Below are 20,642 nucleotides of genomic sequence, written 5' to 3'. Positions count from 1 at the left end.
TGGGAAACAGCACCTGGAGCTGGTGAGGGGTGGAAGCAGGGCTGATGTACAATATTTATAACCACTTGATTTTTACTTTGGGGTCTCTGATGGGACAAAGTCCCCAGCACACAGTGCTCCAGCTGATCCCAGGGACTGCAGTAGAAGCAGTAGGTGGTTATGAATTAGGAAGCTTCCCTGCAGCTCTGGAGAGCTTTTGCCACTGACCCAGAGGCAGTAAATTCATGAGTAACTGTTCTCACCAGTCCCCTCTCTCCTCCTTGCAGGCAGTGTCGACAAATCAGTCACCAGATGCGATATCAGAAAACTTTTATACAAGTTTTTAATAAAAAAATTCAACAAAAATATATATCATCAGGCATTTTATGCAATGCATACATTCTTTATATCTGCAGATACAGATAAATAACAGAAGGCAAAACCAAATATTTTGCTTATCTTTGGCCATTAACCAATAATCACCCCCAAAGAGATATTACAGGGTAAAAGGATAATAGACTGAGTCTGTAAACGTCTCTCACTACAGACACAGTATCAGGCAATAATACAGTAGTCAGATTTTCAGAAATGTAAGGAAATAGTTCTTTAACACTGCCCAATACTGAAATTTCACCTGGTTTGCTGCTCTGGAGCATAAGGCCTTCAGCTGACACAGGCACAGTCCTGGGTTACATTAGATACTCCCCAGCCCTCACTGACCTCCTTGGCCACACTGTCCTAGTTGTGGGGGCTGGGACCAGTTTAGCACTCTGTGGGTATAACCAAAACTGTGTATTCTACCCCCTCTCTGTCATTTCTGAGGGACTGCTAATAAATGCATTGTTTGCAGCAGCTGCCCAGGGTACAGGCTGGCTGTTAAAGAAACCCTGTGAGGCAGAGGAGTGTTTCTTTGTCTTCACACCAACAACCAGCTGTGACAACCCCCCTCCAGACCCAGCCTGAGGGGTCAGTTCTGCTACTGGGACATACTGGACTGGCATAACAGGCAGCTGCAACACCCAGACCATCAAAGAGGCCAAAAACATCCCCTGACTGAGTTAAATCCCCCATTGTGAACTTCCCTGGGTGGGGGAGGCACTGGGCATTCCCACCTGAACCTGAGCAGGTACAGACTTTGGGGTTTGGGACTTCTGGCACCACTCCTGGGATGCAGAGGAGGAGCAGAACTCCAACAGGACTGTGACCATCATCTGACCAACAGGTTTCCTTTCCTTTCACTTTGCACCCAGGGGGCCCTGTGGTGCTCAGCACAGGAGTTAACAAACACCACTCTGTTCTTGTCCCAGGGGGCTGGGTTACACACCTGTCTTTGTGGGTTAAAACCAGTTTTTCTCTTTATCATTTTATTTATCATAATCTTTTTAGTAAATTTTAACTCTGACTGGTAATCCCTCTTGAGCTGGGTTCATTTCTCCCACAGGTTTCCTTTTAAACCAGCACACACACACTGCTCTACAAAGCCAAGCTGTACCTCCTCACAAAGAAACTAGCACAAAGTCTGACCTGGGGCTCAGCTTCCCGAACCCCAACCAATGTACAAAAGGAACCTTAACTGCTCTGTTTTCCTACCTTTTCCTGCCTTGATGTCCCAGAATAACAGTTTTCCTTCCACTTACAGCACAGATGCATCATGGCTCTACCAAAGCAATATATACATGAGACACATGAAACATCAGAGAAGCAATTTTTAAAGGTACAATGATAACATGTAGCAGCTTATGTCTATATATGTACATGTTTTCACAGTTATATTTTAGAAAACTGAGAACACCAGGAATACTTCTACTGTGTTTTCTATAAATAGTAAAAAAAATTACCTGTCAGGCATTTTGATAAAACAGTATTTAGGTTATCACTTTAAATAGCTCTTGAAAACCTGTAGAGTTTTAAGCTTGAAGACTGTACAGTTTGAGGAGTCTGTGAAGTGTTTGTAGCCAGTTTCAGCAGCTGGGCCACCTGCCAGCTGGAATTGGGTTTCTTTTTCTTCTTTTCCAAATATCAAATCTGGTAGCAAAGGAACTCCAGCACCTTGGGTGGGATGGGCAGGTTCCTGACGTGGCTGGTGGCCATGACCCTGCGGATGGCCACGCGGCAGAGGTGCTGCAGGCTGGGCACCTGCCGGGGCGCGGCCCAGAAGTGCAGGCTGCCATCCTGGGTCCTGCACAAACACAACAAACCCCACAGCGTCACTCCATGGACTGGGCTCACCCCAGCACCCACCCTGACACACATTTCTAGGTAGGGGACTTGCTGTTACTCCGTTCCAGCTCTTCCACTCCCATTTACATCAAATGCCAGCTCTTATTTTAAGCTACAGCAGCACAATAAGCAACTTGTGTATGCAACAGGCCTGCACAGATCTCCCAGCAGTTCCTGCCCCTGGCTATCTGATGGCTTCTTCCAGCCCACATGTTTTGGGTCTCTCTCATATTTATTTTCAAAGATAAGAAAGGAGTTTATCAGCTTATTGATTTTACTGCTATTCCAGGCATGCTTAAAAAATAGTACCAGTCAGAAGCACCGAGTTGCAAGCCACAACTGAAGATTCTTGGAACACTTAGCCACTGTTTTCAACCTTTTGTGTTATCTTAGTATTTTAGAAAGGAAACCAAAGTCTATACTTGCCCTGCAGCGAGAACACTGCCATCAGTAGAGAAAGTGCAGCAGAGCCCGTTGTTCAGAGGTGCAACTTGTACAGGGTATTCTTCATCAATTCTCCAGAACCTCACCATTCTGAGAGGGAGGGACAAGGTAGGAAGTTACTGGAGTAGGTATTTAATTCTGTTTGATATTATCTCTGATGCTGCACAAGAAACTAGTCTGAAGCACAGCTCAGGGAATTTTTATTAATATTTTAATAGGCATACACAGTGTTTCAGGTCTGGCCTGAAATGCTCTGATTTCTTCTTTCCTGATAAATACCTTGCTCTGTACTTTTTCAATTTAAAAAAAAGACTGCCTTCAGTAACAGAAAGCAATACTTGAACTACAGATTTAGACAATTTCTCAAGTGTCACATATGCTAGAAATTCCCAACAATGCTTATCTTAATAAAAAAAATAAACCCTGCTGTAGCTAGTTGAATACCCTTGCTGTCACATCAAGAAAGCAGCTCACATTGTTTACACAGTCCTTCAGGATGCCACTCGTGATGTTCACAGAGCTGAATCCAAATCACAGGACACTTCTCCCTTTGCTTTGGAATTTACTTCTGTCCACAAGACTTGTCTGCATTGACAACTCCATTTACAATCCCTCTTAGTTGTTTTCAGCTGTTACACACTGAAGTTGTTCAGCTCATCTGCTCTGTACCCAACTAATGACTTCTACACTCAAAATCAGTGTTACCGCACACCAGACAACTCGTCTGCTTTTACCAGGAGTGCCAGCAGTCACTCCTCAGTTAAAGAAGCCCAGCCCTGACAGAGTTCAGAGTGCAGACCCCCCGGGGTCTGACAGAGCCCTCCCCACACTCACTTGTCATCAGCCAGGCTGGCCACGTGCAGCCCGTCGGGGCTGAAGGACACGGAGCGAACCCAGCGGTCGTTGGCACCGCCCGCGAAGATCGGGGTGGGAGCAGGGAACAGGTGCCTGGGGACAGAGAGAGACACAGCTGGGGGTGTGGGAGCAGGGAACAGCTGCCTGGGGACAGAGACACAGGGCAGGGTCCCCTCAGCCACGGCAGGGAGAGAAATGGGTGGAACACGTAGCTATCAAACTACTGAACTGGGAATTCAGGAGCGGAGACTGAACCCTGTGTCTGTCACAGCTCTCAACACTCAGCTTTGCTGAAGGTGCTTCAGTACATGTGGAAGTACCAGTGCTGTAAATCCTCTCTCAGATGGAAGAACAACCTCCAGTCTCTGCCACTTCAGGGTTTCCATCAGCCCCTGCTCTTTCCCAAGTGCAATCATCAGTTACATACAGAAACCCATGGATTTTCACTCTCGCTCTGGGAGAAAGTTTCCAGGTTTGACAGCTTTACTCACCCAAATTCCATGAGAATAACTCCAATATGTGGATCCCAGACATAGACTCGAGTATCATAAGATGCAGTAGCCAGTAATGCTCCATCAGGAGAGAACTCACAAGCTACAACATCATTGTGATGTCCTTCGAGCTTCCGTAACATGGAGTATTTATCCATATCCCAGAGGAAAACCTGCAATTAAATAAGCTGATGTTATAGCTCTGCTCAGAGAGGCAATGCAGCATTTAATTTGTTTTTTAAGTATAACTAATCTTATTTAGGATTATATTAAAATCAGGTATTATGAATTACTACAATTAAGAAATATGCTCAGTGTCATACTCAGATTAAAATCAAGGGTTTTTTTTAAAAAATAATTAAAGCAAACATGCAAGTTCTAACTCAAGTTTGTTAAATGTTATTATCAAAATAAGCCAAAATATAAGATAAAGGCAACATAATTTAACCATGTAGCTTACTGAAATTCATGTATTACAAAACTATTTTATTAAAATATGCAGAAATAAATAGGGTTAAACTCTACAGTCCCCTCTTTTCAGTAACTACCAAAATTTTAAGAAATATACAGACAGAAAATGTAAGGTTAACATATTGTTACTCCAGTGGCATCCCTTTAAGATCACTTGTTTACAATTGCTTGGATCACCAACGTCAGCCTAGGAAGAGAAACAGATACTGCAAGCAAAAAGAATTTTCACAGCCAAAAGTTATGTCTTTGGCAAAACAACAGGGAAGTCTAACCACATTATTATTAGAAAGAATTTAGGCATTTTAAATCAACAGCAACAAACAACATTAATATTACAATTTACCCAGCTAATTGCACAGTGTATTATAAGAATTGATAAAATATTACAGTGTTCTGGGATTTTACATGCAGTTGTACATTATATATAATCAGAATAGAGACTGTGCAGAATTACTTAATAGGAACTATCCATGTACTGCAGCATGATTTTATAGGAATGTAAGTCTTTAACAAAAGCTGTTACGTCCCTCTGAGAGCTCATTTCAGGGACCCTGATTTCCCCCTCCCCCCAACAGTTTTACCACACAGATTAAATTCTGACATCTTGGATAAATTTACATTTGACCAAAGCAAACACAGCCTTAGTGCCTCCCACGCTTCCTAAAACTGAACCATTTTACGGTCGGTCATAAACGTGTTGACCGATTTCTCCGAGGAGCCCCCAACATTCCACAACACTGGGAACTAGGTTTGAGGAGTCAGTGTGTTTCACTGCTGTGAAAATTATCAAAAAAAAAAAAAAAAAAGGAAAGCAAGCAAGCAAGCAGACAGTGGACATGGACCAGCACCTGCGTACGTACAGGACCCCTTGCAGCCGAGGGCAAGGTTACTTCGTCCTACGGTACCGGCCCGGGCTGGCGGCCAGGCATGGGCATGCCCCCCTCTAACAGCACTGTGCTCCCGAGAGGGGCAGCTTAACTCAATCACACCAATATTGCTGCCACCACCTGTGACAGGGAAAGCAAGAAGCTTATGGAAAACACACAGCCTACAGACAGCAATGTCCACCCCCCCTCTGCTCCAGCTACAGAGCCAAACCCCAGAGCTCAGCTGTTCTCCAGCAGATCTGCACTGGGAACTCGAGGGATGGAACACATCTGAGCGCTCATCCGGACGAGTGGGTTGGGCTTTTCACTCCTTTGAACTACCTACAGAGCCCCTGGAACCAGGCTGAATCCCCCTTTCTGGTTTGCCCTAATTCTTGGGTGCCAAGAGTCGCTCATGGCACAGCTGCACTGCTTTCAGTTCTCTGGCAGGGCATGAGGATGGGATGGAAACAGAACTAGTGTGCTGCTCCTCCTTCTAACCCTTGTGCCATTGGTATGGGAAAACAGGAGAAACACTTTTGTTCAGCAGGAGATACCCTGACTGGCTCAGACTTTGAAAAGTCCTCATTGAGCAGGAAACAGAAAGCATCAAATCAAATCAAAATAGTTTTATGCATTAATCTAAGTATTTTTTAACACTGGCAGCTTTAGCTGTCTTTGGTCTATGCCATGACCCCATGCAGATGTGCAGACCTATTTCTCAAACACTTACAGCCTCATCAACTAAAAGCAGTGCAAGTTTCATTCACAAATCAGGGTCTCAGTGCACCATTTGCCAGTCTAATTTCATGCACTTTTACATCATCATCAAACATTAGAAGTTCATGACACCGAGCACAAGCTTAATGTTATTTAGATTTCAAATGATTATGCACACAATTCAGGAGATTTAAGGAACAAGAAACTCTGACACATACTGCCTTACTAGCTCCAACAGAGCAGAGGATGGAGGAGTCTGGTGAGAATGCACAGCCATACACCCAGTTCTGATGGCCTCTCAACACCTTCATCATATTTCCTAAAAAGAAAGACGCTGCTGTTAAGAATTGGTTTAATATTACAAAATTCAGATTGAAAAGCTTTTCCAAATTAGTTATTCCTTTGTAAAATTTTGTACTGTTTTTCCAAACATCTTGCAGAGTCATTGTACACAGAAACAAAAATCCTGTGATGTAGCCTCTAAATCCCATGTCCCTGTTCAGAAAGTCACTTCATGCACTCTTAACTTAGCCCAGTCCCCGATTCTCCCTTCAGGGTACACACAGATAAAGAATTCCAAGAGAGTGTAGAGTGGGTGACTAACAGAGCTACACTCATTATTTAAGCAATCCTGACCAAACTGAGTTTACAGCAATAAAAGAGGCAAGTACACAGATATTTCTCCCGGGTTTTAGAGCAGATAAACTCTGAGCACGAACCATCATCTTTCAGGTCCCACACCCGCAGGGTTTTGTCTCTGGATGCAGACACTAAAATCAGGCTGCCATCAGGGGCAAAGGTTAAATCTCTGACAACTTCCGTGTGGTCCATCAGGTTCAGGAGGAGTTTTCCTGTTACATGAGAACACCACAATTTAACATGGACTGTACTTTTCCTCAGATCAAATGCTTTATGGATACAAACACTGCATACAAAATACACATAAAACCAATTTTCATTGTAGAAATGCTCCCTAAGGTGAGCAGCATGTGAATCCCTTCACTCCCCTGGATCAAGAGGCAACTCCCTGAAAAGCCAGAAAATCTGTACACTAAAACCTCAGAAATAAGGCAAGACTTGGCTCTTGACAGACATTCCAGTTCTAAGCTTCAGTTTACAAGATAACAGCAAATTACTCAATAGTCATTAATTTTTTTAAAGCTGAGGAGTTCCCTCCAGCCTAGCAGCTGTGCTGCGAGTGAAACTGAGTCCCTACATTCAGATGCAGTCTTTTTGAGTTGAACATTTATTAACTTTTTAGAAAAGTAAAAGGTCCTCATCACCATAAAGCAGCAACTTCATGCTTTGAAAGTTTCCTTTGAAAGTATGGTAAAACTAGGAAGATTTTAGAGTAACCAACCAATGTATGTATGCACACATTTAACCATTTTGCATCTTCCACCACTCACATCTCAAAGCATGACCCGCATCTCTTGTTCCTCTGGCAGGTTTTGATTACTTTTGGTTGCAGGAGCTCATGCTTTTTTTAGATTATTTAACTTGTACTCAAGCTTCAGTTCCCGAGTACAATTCTGTAACCAACTCCTTCTGTGGATTAATGGTGTTACTATGGCACAAAGTGTGTGCTGGCACTGCAGTGTGACAGGGAGTGTCACGAAGTGTGTGCTGGCACTGCAGTGTGACAGGGAGTGTCACAAAGTGTGTGCTGGCACTGCAGTGTGACAGGGAGTGTCACAAAGTGTGTGCTGGCACTGCAGTGTGACAGGGAGTGCTTGGAAAATGCTCTCCGGGACACGGTGGGGTTGTCTGGGTGTTCTGTGCCTGGCCAGGAGCTGGACTCCACGATCCTCGTGTGTCCCTTCCAGCTCAGGCTGTCCTGACTGCACACCCACCTGTGTAGACATCCCAGATCTTGATGCGGCCGTTGTTGAGGCCCGTGGCCAGGAGCAGCTGGTCCTGCCCGAATTTGAAGCGGTGCCACTCGATGTTGACGCAGCGGCTCCGCTTCTCCGGCACTGAGGAGCCGAAGGCCAAGCTCCACACGATGTCCCCGCAGTCGAGGACGTGCTCACAGGGCTTGTTCTTCTGCCCACTCTCACTGTTCTGCCTCGGGAGCCTGGTGCTGGCAGGGTTTGCACCATTCTTTGTGCCGTGCAGCAAACTGCGAAACACACAGAAAATACAGAAACACAGCGTAAGTTAACCTGAACAGCAAACATTTCTTAAAGATGTAATGAAACCTCTGAGCTGTCGTAATGTACATCTCTGGGACCCATAATGGGGCATTTTTACTTTAAAATTACAAATGCAGTTTTTTTCTTGTAAGTGTGAAAAATTACCAGCACCTGGAAATCTTCCTACATAATATAATACTAATATTTTGTACTCATTTTTATCTCTGTCAAGAGCAAGATATTAACTTAACCCACTGTGAAAGCTAACAGTTTTAAAGCATTTATAGAAAAATGAGTCACACAAATTTCTAAGACTTTCTGCTAAATGAGCAAGTTCCCTGCAATTCCCTCGTATGTCTTAAAACCTGGGAAGAGATACTGAGGTCAGGACATGGCAAATATTAACCACCCCAAGAAGGTGGGGGGAAAAGGGTCAGGAAAATGTAACCAGCTACAGAACTGTAGTGGTTGGTTACCAACTTCACTGAAATGCAACCTGCAAGTGCCAGTAAACTGTGTTTTGGAACTTCACCTCCATTCTAACACAGATGATAAGGAAAGAGGTCTGCCTTTAAGTAAATTCCTAAAAGGTAAAACCAAACAGCTTCGTGATAGGAAATTTAAAGGGCCAGATCTGCCCAGGTCTGTAACTTCCCTTTTCATTCAAACTTCCTCCTACTTTAGGGCATTTGAAACTATTAATAAATCCCTCCTCCACAGACTTTGTGAGGCTGCAATAGTTGATGCTCTCGCTGGCCACAGAGGAAGAGATGAAACAACAGCTGTTACTTTAAGGAAGTAGCTTTTCCCCAAGGCGCCAAAGCCTAAAAAGCCAGTCTGTGCATTTTAATCCATTGAAACCTATGTCCCGTTTTTAAATTGTTCCGTTTTTCAGGTGCATTAGAAGCCACAGAGGTTTGCCTTACAAGTTACTGAGGCACTGTGCCCAGGGGACCAGCTTCACTATGCGGTGTCCCTGCGACCACGCCAGGTACGAGCCATCGGGAGCGAACGCGACCGTCCAGTTCTCCCGCCCACACTTCTTGTCGAAGGGAGCCGTGGGGGCGAGGAGCTCTCCTACCGTGCGGGACCGTGCTGGGGGAACAAAGGGGAAAGGCAGTTGAGAAAAAGGCAGCGGCGACACGGGAACCAGGCAGTGCCTCAGCCCGCTTTTGTTTCACGCCATTTAAAGTCATCGAGAGCCGGGTCTTATGTCACTGAGGAACCGATCCCAGGGCTGAGCCCGGGCTGCCAAAGCGATCGAGTCACTGGGGAGAAACACGGGGCGTTGGACGCCTGCTTGTGCTGCGGGTGATGCCTCACGCCGGGATCATCGGTACCGCATCCCGGGATCATCGGCACCGCATCCCGGGACCATCGGTACCGCATCCCGGGATCATCGGCACCGCATCCCGGGATCATCGGTACCGCACCCGGGATCATCGGTACCGCACCCGGGATCATCGGTACCGCATCCCGGGATCATCGGCACCGCATCCCGGGATCATCGGTCCCGCACCCCGGACCATCGGCCCCGCCGCCCCCGCGCGCTCCCACGGCCGGGCCGGGAAAGGCTCCATGTGCCGCGATCCCGCCCGTCCCCGGCGGGCAGCGCCGTGTGAGCCCCGCCCGAGCCCGGGCCGGGCCGCGCTGCCCCCGCCCCGCTCACCGATGAGCTTCTCGTTGACACTCGGGGGAAAGCTGGCCATGGACGGGCGGCCTGCGGGGCGGCGGCGCTGCGGCGGGACCGGCGGCTCGGCGGCGGCGAAGATGGCGGCGGGGAGGCGGCGGGGCGGGGCGGGGGCCGGGCCGGGGACGCTCCGCCCGGGGCCGGGCTGGGGCTGCGGGCAGCGGCTCTGCCCGCCCGGCTCTGACTGCCCGGCTCTGACTGCCCGGCTCTGCCCGCCCGGCTCTGCCCGTCCGGCTCTGCCCGTCCGGCTCTGCCCGCCCGGCTCTGCCCGCCCGGCTCTGACTGCCCGGCTCTGCCCGCCCGGCTCTGCCCGCCCGGCTCTGCCCGCCCGGCTCTGCCCGGCCGGCTCTGCCCGCCCGGCTCTGACTGCCCGGCTCTGACTGCCCGGCTCTGACTGCCCGGCTCTGCCCGGCCGGCTCTGCCCCGCAGTTCTGTGCCCGGCCCGGCCGTGCCGCTGTCCCGGTTCCCGGTGTGACCCCCCCGCAGCAGCCCCGGGATGTGCCGCCCGCACCCCCGCCCCTCCTGTCCGCGGCAGCGGCACCCGCAGGTCCAGCCCCAGCCCCGCCCGCGCCAACAGACGAGTCACATTTAAACGACACAAAGGACTAATCTGTAGTGACCTGGCTCCCCCAAAACGTGGAGGTTCAGAGTACAGCAAAGAACCACAGTGAACACTCCCCCCCATATTGCAATCAAAAGGTGGTTTCTAGCTGCTGTAGTGGGGATGTGCTGATGGGGTTGTGTTCAGAGGCTACCGACTCCTCAAATGGGATAAGAATTGTTCTTATATTGCCTAAATGCCAGACCAGCAGCAGCGAATGTTCCTACCATAGAGAGTTAGAGATTGTCTACACTATCTTTTAAGGCAGGTTGTGACATCCCTGATGTCTGTTTGACCATGGGACTGCAGGGTGACACGTAAACCAAAAAATATGCAAACACTTACATCACTGCATTGTGGAATGTGCGTAGGACAGAGATGTGAGCACTTAATTTCATCTGCCCTAACTAGGGGCTGGAAGAGTCTCAGGACTTTCCTACCCTTTGATGTTTCTTTACAGTTCAGCATCTACATCCAGCAAGAGCTTGTTTATGATAAAATTTTGAATTTGCTGTTAATGTTGTCCACAAACAACTTGGAGAAAGAGACCCTGAGGCCACCTCGGTCTCTGAGTGATTTGTATTAACATCTCTGTCCTCTGCTTTCTCCTTCCTTTTCTTTCTCCTTTTGCATATCTAAGTTCTGCCCCTCTTCTAGAAAAAGTGACTCTTCCTTGCTCTGTCTGGACTTCAGAGAAGCACCCAGCAGGAAAATTAACTGCAGATAATGACTGTGATTTCATTCCAAAGCAGTGGCCTCGCTGGCAGAGCTGCAATAGCCATCGGGATCAGCTATTCAGCAACAGCCAGGAATTCCCCCTGGCTGAGCAAGGCCAGCAAAGCTTTTTCTAACCTGGGTAGTGACACAATGTCAAAGAAAGGAGCAGGAAGAAGTTTGGAATATTTTCAGTGACCCAAACACTAGCATGGATTAACAGGGGTTTGTATAAACTCCCTTAGCCCATCGTAGCATTAGTTTGACACAGCATAACCCTGTTCCTGCTCTATCCATCCTCCTGCCCGCGGAGGGAAGAGCCCTGAGCAGCTCTGAGCACCTCATGTCTTGGCACAAGGCAGATTTGTAGCCAGTGAATATTGTGAAATGCTACTTGGAGTTGCTCCTGAGCTGGGAGTGTTTGAGCCAGGCCAGCCCCTGGCTGAGGGGGTCACAGAGGTTTCTCCTGAGGGTCTGAGCCTCCCACAGAGCCAGCACAAGGCTGGGTTCTGTTTGCTGACCTTGGGGCTGTTACAGCCAGAGATCAAGAGCTTTGCAGGGATGTTACCAGCTTGCTGCCTTCCTTGCTTTTTTTTTTTAAGAAGAAAAGTATTTTGCAATAAGGCCCACGAGTTATGTTCCTCCTCCTCACAGCTCTCATTCTATAAAGCACTCCTGTCAAATTAGGGACAGTTAGGGCCAGTCCCACCAAGTCCAAGGTAGGTGATCTGAGCCATAGTACCTGCATCTTGGAGGTCTGGCTGTCATTAAAAATTATGCTATTTTTAGTCTACACTGTTAATAATTCACAAGCTCCTGTTTGTTTTGAGAACCTTCTTGGGATGGAGAAAGTTCAGCCTGAGTTTGTGGAAGTGAAAGAGAAGGTGAAAACTAAAACAAGAATGGAAGAAAGAAAGAGAGGGCAAAGAGGTTGAAGAGGAAAAGGGATTGCAGTGAGGAGAATGGTGAGCAGCAGAGAAACTAGAGAAGTGCTGTCAGGGGTTGGACTTCAATGACCCTTGTGGGTCCCTTCCAGCTTAGGATGTTCTGTTATTCTATGATTCTGAGGAGATCCAAGTGACAGCCCCCCCAAGGTGAAGGGTTAGAAAACCCTGACACACAAATAAAGCAACACCCCAGCCCTGCAAGGAGCTGTTAAAGGAGCGGGGCCTTGCGCAGTGGGCTTTTCACAGGCTGTAAATGGGCCTTCAAGACCCTGAGCAGTCTTTGCCCCTCAGTGTCTCTGCCCCCTTGCTGCAGTTCCTCCTTGCCCTGAGGTGCTGCAGGGATGGCCCCGTTTCAGCTGCTGCCTCATTTGGTTCGTGGTGTTTGGGGGGTCGCTCCGAGCAGTCTCGGCCCCGTTTCAGCTGCCGAGCGTGGGACGGTGACCCTGGGGTTTGCAGTCAAATAGACAAGACAAACAGCTCTTGGGAGGAGGAGCAGGGGGATGAGGCCACTTTCTCAGGGTCATCCTGGAGCAGCCAGGAGCAGAACTGTCTGATCTTCCCACAGGCACCTCGTGCACCAGGAGCTGAGGTTCCCTCCCTTGCTGGAATTCTGAGCTGTCATTCCTCTCTCCCCTTTTCCCTGTTGCTCTGTAACTTATTCACCGTTGCTTCTTGTGAAAATTTTTAGATGGTCATAAATTGATGTACATCTGGTACCTCAGGGGTTAATCTGTAAAGGTCTGCTAAAAGAGTGTGCTGTGGAAAAGCTGCACAGATGGAATATCAGAGAGGCTATGGAATTTTGTCTCTGCATTCTTTTGGTCTCGTTGGGATTTTATAATTTTTGGAGCATGTCTTTGGGTATAATAAATAGAGCAGATGGCTCAGTGTGTGGGGGGAATTGAGAGCTTCCATGATGAGTAGCTGCACTGGAATAAGGGAGAGAGAAGTTTGGGGTTATTCCTTCTAGGTTCAAACCATTCCTTCTCTATAAGCCAGCCATGGATGCCTTGTAAGGGAGCTGCTTCCAGAAACATCTGTGCTAAATTTACCCACTGAGGGTACAAGAGACCTCATCTCAGATGGCTGAAGGTCACACTCAGAGCTCTGAGCTGTTCTAAGCAAGGGCAGTAGAGAAGGTTCCCTGTTACAGAGGAAGCAGGTCAGGCTCCCTTGAGCTCACTGTACCCACACCCCAATGTATGCCAGCATAACCTCCAATATCCACACAGCTACTTCACTTCTTTAAAAAATCCTTTCTAATACTTACTGGGTTTGTGTGTTCCTCTTCAGCCTGTGTTTCCTCTGAGCTCAGCTGCCAGGGAAGGTGCCCGGGCCCTGTGCCAGGATGCTCCAGCACCTCGGCTGTGCTGTTCCCTGGAATAGGAAGGGACTTCCTTTTCCACTGGGCAGTGAAAATTGGTGCTGAGCTGGCCTGTGTTCCTTTGGCTTAAATTCCCTCACTCTGTTCTGTAATTACATCTGAATATTTACAAAGGTGCAAGACCCTAAGTCTGTCATTATAACCAGGGTTCAAAATATACCAAAGGATTATGTGAACAGAGGGAAAATCAATGGCACGGAGGGTGTCATTGTAAATGCCAATAAATCATCTATAAATTCAATTTATAGGAAAGCAAGTTGAGTTTAACAGGAACAATGAATGAGATAGACTCCCTGCATTCTGTAGAGCAGATCAATAAAATGATCAGAATGGAGGAAGGTGACATGTTGGGGAATTACGGGCTGTGTGTGGCAGCTTCTGCCTGGAAACAGCCAGGGCTGCATTCCTGCTGCGGGGAGTTGGGAAAGAGCAGGTTGTTTATAGATAAAGAGTGTTTGCTCACAGATCAGAGATGGGCCTGAGCTGGCGTGGAACTGAGCTTGAAAATATTTGGGTGGCTTGTATGCAGGCCTGTTGCTACAGGGAACACGTGCAGAGGGCTACAGAGAAGGTGAAGAATCTGAGAAATGGAGGTTCTTTGGAGGTGGAGGTTGGACAAGAGAATTTCTAAAGTCCTGCCTAGCCCCATCTTGTTGGGCTGTAAAGATGTTGGAAATAGGTATAAGAGTGAGGGGGGAACTCAGGAACTCCCCTTCTGTGTTACACTGAGGATGTGCAGCCGTGTTTGCCCCGTGGGAGAGCGAGGCTGGTGCAGAGGAGCTTCAGCAGCACAGAGCCCACTGTGCTGTTTGACTGCCCCACGGCACAGGCTTTGTTTCCTTCTGTCTGTTCCTAAACAGCCCTGGGTACAGAGCACCAGAGCCGTGCCTGCTGTAGTTCACCTCCTGCCTCACCTTCCTCTCCACCCCAGCATCACGTCTGGCTCTGATCAGCCGGCCGGGGTCACTCAGTGAGCCTGAGAGCTCTTAAGGGAAGGCCCTGCCCTCTGCATTAACATAATTTCAGGTTATTTGTGAGATTCCTTGCATGGCTTTGCTTCCTGAAGGTCTGGCACAGAAATCCGGTTTTGTAATTTGAGCCCTAACGAGCGGCTGGATGTAATTACGGGCTCCATTATCCCGGCAGCCGCTGGAGCACAGAAAGTAAAAGCTCGGTGTTGCCACTAGCCCTGGAAATGCACCCGTGGGTAGCTCACAACTGCCCTGCGTGGGCTCTGTGTACACAGGCAGGACCTGGGGATCTGTGGAGCCTGCTCTGTGCTGTTCACAAATGTTTCCTGAAAGAACCTGGCAGGATTTCTGGTTACACCCTCACTGTAGCTCTCCTGAAGGCACAGATTGCACACAAAATGTGTAACAAAGAAGCCTTGACGATGGCAGTAGGTCCCTACTAAAGCAAAGCAGGATTTGAGGGGAGCATAATTGACTTTTCTGCCAGATGTCATAAACAGGGGGATGAGCTGCATGTGCTCAGACCTACGGACACGTGGATCAGCTGCAGGGCAAAGGGAATGGGGACTGAACATGGTGTGTCACAGCAGCTGCAGGCTGGGAATGGCTCTGGGAACACTCCGGTCACCGGAGTCCAAACGGGAAAGGCCACTGGGAAGCAAAAACAAAGGACAGAGAGTGCAGTCCTGCAAGACCTGAAGTGTAAGCCAGTACCCAGACATCTCCTAATTCAGGACCACTGGGGACATTGCAGGTGTGCACTGTGGAACCTGGGCTGTAGATCCTGCTGTTCCCTCAGCAGATTGTCCCAGAGCTGCTGTGGCAGGGTCGGTGCTGGGGGTGGCACCGGGGCTGTGCCCTGTCTGCACCTCTGCCTGGCTCCTTGTGTCAGGGGGCAGGGAAGGGGTTGCTTCTTCATCTGCTTGTGCAGCACTGATCCAAAGGATCTGGGTGCAGGGGGAGCCCTCACAAGTGCCTGCAATGCAAACAGCACATGGGGTAGTGAGGGCTGGGTTACACAACCTGGGTGGAAGGTGATAAATCCTCCACGTGGAGGCCGAGCAGACTCACTCCCACTCATCCACATCTGTGCAGCTTCTAATCTTTAAACTGCAACTGAGTCCCTTCCATGCTCCTGGATTAAAGCCTTCCAGCTCCCACATGGCTCAATCAAGGCCCTTTTTTGGGCTGTATTGGAAGGTTGTCTTGCCATGACTGTGTCAAGAAAGGGTGTATTTTTTTTAATTTAAATTGGGATTCCTATATGGAAGGAAAAGATGAATTGACCACTTCAATCCTGCCAGTCTAACAGAAGAAAATATTTTAAGTGCAATTCCATTACAGGATTAAGCTGCAGGAAGCTCATGTGCTTCACAGCTGTAACCTTTTCCTTTCTTACTGAGCCTGGAAGCGTTGCCCTCTTGCCTCCTTTCTGTTGGAGCTGGCTTTTCCTGTCACACTGCATACTCTGACACAGTTTGGCAATCTTCCCTGCCCTTGGCAGCTCTGGAATGCTATTTTGCTGTTTCTCAATCTCTGTTAGGACTGTGAGTAAGTCAGAGGTGGTGTCTTTGTTGCACTGCTGCTTTTAAGTCACATGATGATATTTAGGAAATCTGTGGACCTGCAGCACTGCAAAATTACAGCACAATGAAAAAGGAGTCCAAAAATGCAAAGCAGGTTAGTGAGTGCCCAGGTCCTTAAAGGGTTAGGTTCAAGTTTAGGGCAAGAATAGCTACTAGTGGCCAGGAGTTTAATTCTCCAACATTGGCATTGCTAGATAATTTAAAAAACAAATAAACAGGAAAGACTGGATCTATGTTTGGATACCAGCTGAGGGCTCTGTGCTGCTCAGCATTATTTGGAAGCCCAGCAAACCAGCCCGAGTTTTATCCCCAGGACACTGCCAGGGACCATCCATTCAAACCACTGGGTGTCTGCTGCAAATGAGCTCTTTGAAAATTTTGTTTCAGAAAAGCCTGAGTGGGCTTAGGCAGCAGTTGCAGTTCAATAGGGCAGCATAAGCTAATGGCATGAGTCATGGGGAGGAAACAGAGCTGCAGTTGGGGAACACTGTTCGGTAACAAAGAGTCTTTATGTTCATAAATTCATACGGGCTGACACGGGGCTTACAGAGAGGCTGTTTGAGGAGCAGAAAGCTCAGTTCTGTTCTTGACATTCTCCCTGTTCTTAAAGATTCACGTTTCCATCAGATACTTCCCTCTCCCTCCTCAATCCCTGTCCTATACCTGAGTTTTTAGGAAGACAGAGGTACAAAAAAAGGTGATCTCTGGTGCCCATGCTCATCCAGTGGCATTTCTGCCCTCTGCACAGCAACTGTGTTCAAAGCAAGTTAACAGACCAGTCTAGATGCTCCACCTGTGGATGTTGCAGGTCTGTGCTAACAAGTGACTCAGTCAGTAAATGCTGTTTCTGCCCCAGACATTTGGTCAGTGCTGAACTAGCAGGGTGCAGGATGAATGCTGTGCTGTCAGCAGGGCTTAGGCCTTTGGACACTCAACAAAAGACATACCTGATGGATGTGCTGATGGCACTGAACCCAAATCCTGCCTCTGAGGCCATGTGGTTGTAATCTAAAATCAGCTGATCTAACTGATAAATAATTCCACCGAAGTTCATGGGAACTGTGTCTGGGAAAAAAGTATCAGTCCTGTATTGTGCAAGTTGTGAGTGGTTTTAATTCCACAGGTCACCTGAGGGATGGGCATTCACTGGTGCTTGTTGGGTAGGTCTGTTTGGGGGGGGTGGCCTTTGGGAGCTGATCACGAGGCACTGGAGACAAGCACTCAAACAAGTATAATGGGGTTTTATGGAGAATCCTGCATTGCTTCCAGTGGAAACACTGCAGGATGCAAGGGAGGGGGGACTGGGAGCAGGCTGAATGCTCCTCTTGCTGACCCTGTTGTGTGATAAACCAGCAAGGAACCAGAATGTCAGGGAGAGGAAGTGATAACCTCGAATTATCCTCTGGGGCAATGTTCTAATCTAGGCTGAGCTGATTAGTCATCCAGAACAATTAAAATACTGCTTCATAATAATTAAGTAACTTAACCACTGCAATGACTGTAGTATGTGGGAAAGGCATTGCTCACTGGGGAAGGGAAAAGTAGATATACAAAATGATGTCATTCCTGTGAAGCCTTTAGAACATGCACAGGTACACTGGGAGTAATTGGGATCAAACAAACTTCAGCTGGGGCCTGACAAAGAGCTGGTTTATAGCTCCAAGGGCAGACACTGATGGGGCTGTGTCCCCTTCCAGTGCACGGCATCAGCCTCCTGTTTCTGAAAATCCTCTGTTCCATTAAGTGCAATTAGAATATCTGAGCTCTTCTGAGGCCTTGATAATGGACTATTTTTTTTATCAGATCAAGTATCAGGGATTAAACTCCTGATGTTTTGCATCCAAATGAGATTTCTGCTGGAACAGAAATATTTGCATTTAGAACTGATTGTATGAAAAAACGTGCTACAATTTGAATGATCCTTTGATGATTGGACTTTGTGGATAGAAGTTCCACTGTGAGTATTTTGTATGGAATCTGTAATTTCTCTGAAGTATAATCCATCATTCTGTGATTACCATTAATCTAGTCAGATCATTTGCTTGCTCTGTTCTTGTTTGACAGCTCCTGTTGCAATCAGGGAGGAATTGGGAAGCAGAGAACATGAAAGAGAATCTGTGGCTTATTGTTCAAGGAAGAGTTTCTTCCCGTTTGAAATGTCCCCAGCACGTGCCGGGTAAGTCAGTGAGACACGTCACAGAAAGAACACAAAGCCACCACTCATTTATGGAACAAAAAGAAATACGGGCTGTTTTCTCCAGTGGTCCGAACATGAGGGATTTTAGCGGCCTCTATTGCCCTCTGATGGACAAATCCATGGAGCGATGTCCTCGGAGCCCTTGCGGAAGGGGGGAAACGCTCCAATGTCTCAGTGCAGGAAGAGCTGCAGCGCTGCCAGGGACGCCCCGCAGCTTCCCTCGGGAACCTGCCCGCTCCCAGATTAGATTTAAGGCGTTTGTAGTTTAGAAGTATTAAGTCACCTCTTACCAACAACTTGGCAGATCCTTTCCTTCCTCCCTTCCTTCCTCATTTATTTAAGTTTGTTTGTTTAGCTTCTCTTAAGAACAGTAGGAAAATATTTTTGACCCTGATCCCAGTCCCTGCAGAATGACACCCCGTTCGTCAGGAGCTCGGGTCAAACCTGTGCCGTGCAGAGGAATGCCTCCAGGAGGGATGGCAGGTTTCTGGACCAAGGCTGATACACAGAAATTAAAAAGTATCACTCAGCATATTTGAGCCACTGCTGGAGTGTTTGAGAAATGCCGGAGAAAACGAGAAAGCCGGATGGGGGGAATGGAGAGAAGAAATTGAGGGATGAAACAGAGGCTTCAGGGAGTGGGAGGAAAAAGAAGATGGGTTAATAAATAATTTGAGTTGAAAACACAAAGTAGAGAAATGCAGACGATAAAGATGTGGGAGGGGAAAAATCCATATTCTCTGTAAAGAAGCCAAGAGAAGTGTTACCTCAGAGAGCCAGTTCAGGTGTAATAGCAGAGGGGCCCAGACCTCCTGGGTACATTGGAGGTGATGTCCCGAAATTACCTGAATTTGAAAGGGTAAAATGCATCAGAAAGGCAGGAAATGCTTAAGGGCTTCTACCTTAGAAGGAGACTTTATTGGAGGTGTTGTTAACTGACAGTATCTGGGACACAGGACCAGCACCTTCACTCTGGAGCCAAGGACAAAGCTTGAGCTGAGAATTCCTGTGGGTTTTCCTGCAGACCTGGCCAGATCCTTCCCTCTGTGTGCCCTGACCTTCTCATCAGCTTCCTCATCCTCTTACTCAGGCAAAAAGCAGAAGCACCAGAACACCTCCAAGGAAGTGATTCAAGGGGCACCTTTGGCTTTGACTAGAAACCCTGGTGTCTGGAAACTTCCCACGGGGGACTCTTCCCACACAGATACATTCCCAGCTCACACTTCTGTGGCTCTAAACCTCTGCTGAGAGGGAGCAGAGACATGGCAGGGACTTCCCTCTGCCACGTGACTCCTACCACTAGTGCCACTTCAACAGCTACAACGGGAAATTTTTAGCAAGGACAAGCCATTGGCATTCACACCAAAGCCTGACAACACTGTGTGGAGACCTTGGGCTGTAATTTCTTATTTTAGTTCACATAGGAGCTTGAGGAAGTGCATTAAGAAGCTCTTGCTAAAGTGTCTTTAAAAAATCCACCAAAATAACCAAGAAGCATGAGATTATCAGGAGCTGCTAAAGAAATGGTGCCACATCTGGGAGTTATCTGGAGCCAGGAATTTGGAGAGGTTTATCTTCCAACAATACCTAACTGGCTGTTACAGACTGTCCCATCTCTGCCTGTGGGAGGGCAGAATCAGGGGGGATTTCATGTACCCACAGGCAGGGTCTGGCACAAAAATTAATAACAGAGATATTGTTGGAGTTTTTAGGACAGCAGATCACTTCTGGGATATCGGGTCTCTGGTCCAGATACTGGCTGGAATTTTCCAAAGAGCTTGGGGAAACATTATGAGAATTTCCAAAATCACCACTCAGCCCCTGAAGTTTCCCCCCATCTAAAATCTGGGAATACTACAGCAAGTCATGCTTGCTTTTAGGGAACAGATTTGTTTTGGGAAAAAACACTACCAGAAACAGGAAGAAGCACTGCTGGTTTTGTTTAGTAAGTTTTGAATGGAAGAAATGGCCTGTCCTTTTCTACCTCAATCAGGAGTTCCCAGGATGCTTCTCTCTGATCTAATCTTATCACCCTGATTTCTTTCTGGCATTAGGGACATGTTTTTCATGACCATATCAGTCAGCTGAAGCCCTTTCCTGCCCCTGCATGAATTATTATTGTTTGGATTTTGGCAGAACATAGAGATTCCTCTGAAGATTGTGGCTGGATTGCCTCCATGGAGTTTATTCCTGCTTGATTTCTGTGGGGTACTGATGGGCCAAATATATAAACAGTTGAGAAAGGAGATGTGACAAGTCCATGGGGAAGGGCCCAGCGGGGCAGTTCTGCCTCCAGCAGGGAGACCCAGCCCTCGGGTTTAATAATAATAAACAATCCTGGGTAAGATCTTTGCTGCCCTGAACCCGCTGG

The 20,642-nt window shown here is 47.7% G+C and overlaps 1 protein-coding gene across 1 annotated transcript; it reads right to left on the bottom strand.

The window, feature by feature from the left end:
* Positions 1-299: 299 nt before the first annotated feature.
* Positions 300-9,957, bottom strand: WSB1 (WD repeat and SOCS box containing 1). The gene is made up of 9 exons (XM_027660360.1): positions 9,851-9,957; positions 9,108-9,276; positions 7,900-8,168; positions 6,766-6,897; positions 6,265-6,365; positions 3,990-4,162; positions 3,478-3,591; positions 2,626-2,733; positions 300-2,158 (listed from the first exon to the last, which is right to left on the bottom strand). The coding sequence occupies exons 1-9, from the start codon at positions 9,888-9,890 to the stop codon at positions 1,999-2,001; spliced, it is 1,266 nt and encodes a 421-aa protein (XP_027516161.1). The 5' UTR covers positions 9,891-9,957; the 3' UTR covers positions 300-1,998.
* Positions 9,958-20,642: the final 10,685 nt, after the last annotated feature.

Source organism: Corapipo altera, unplaced genomic scaffold (genome assembly GCF_003945725.1).
Source record: "Corapipo altera isolate COAL_440 unplaced genomic scaffold, ASM394572v1 271, whole genome shotgun sequence".
In the NCBI taxonomy this organism is placed as follows: Eukaryota; Metazoa; Chordata; class Aves; order Passeriformes; family Pipridae; genus Corapipo; species Corapipo altera.
The sequence above is the reverse complement of the archived record's forward strand: the minus strand, read 5'-3'. Positions and strand labels throughout refer to the sequence as shown.

What these genes read in the sequence shown, in the direction of transcription:
- WSB1 (XM_027660360.1), bottom strand. Translation starts at nt 9,890, where the DNA reads ATGGCCAGCTTTCCCCCGAGTGTCAACGAGAAGCTCATCG. An exon ending in GATCTGGGATGTCTACACAG is followed by an intron (nt 6,898 to 7,899) that starts GTGGGTGTGCAG and finishes CTCATGTAACAG; the next exon opens with GAAAACTCCTCCTGAACCTG. An exon ending in CTGTTGGAGCTAGTAAGGCA is followed by an intron (nt 4,163 to 6,264) that starts GTATGTGTCAGA and finishes ATTTAATTGCAG; the next exon opens with GTTTTCCTCTGGGATATGGA.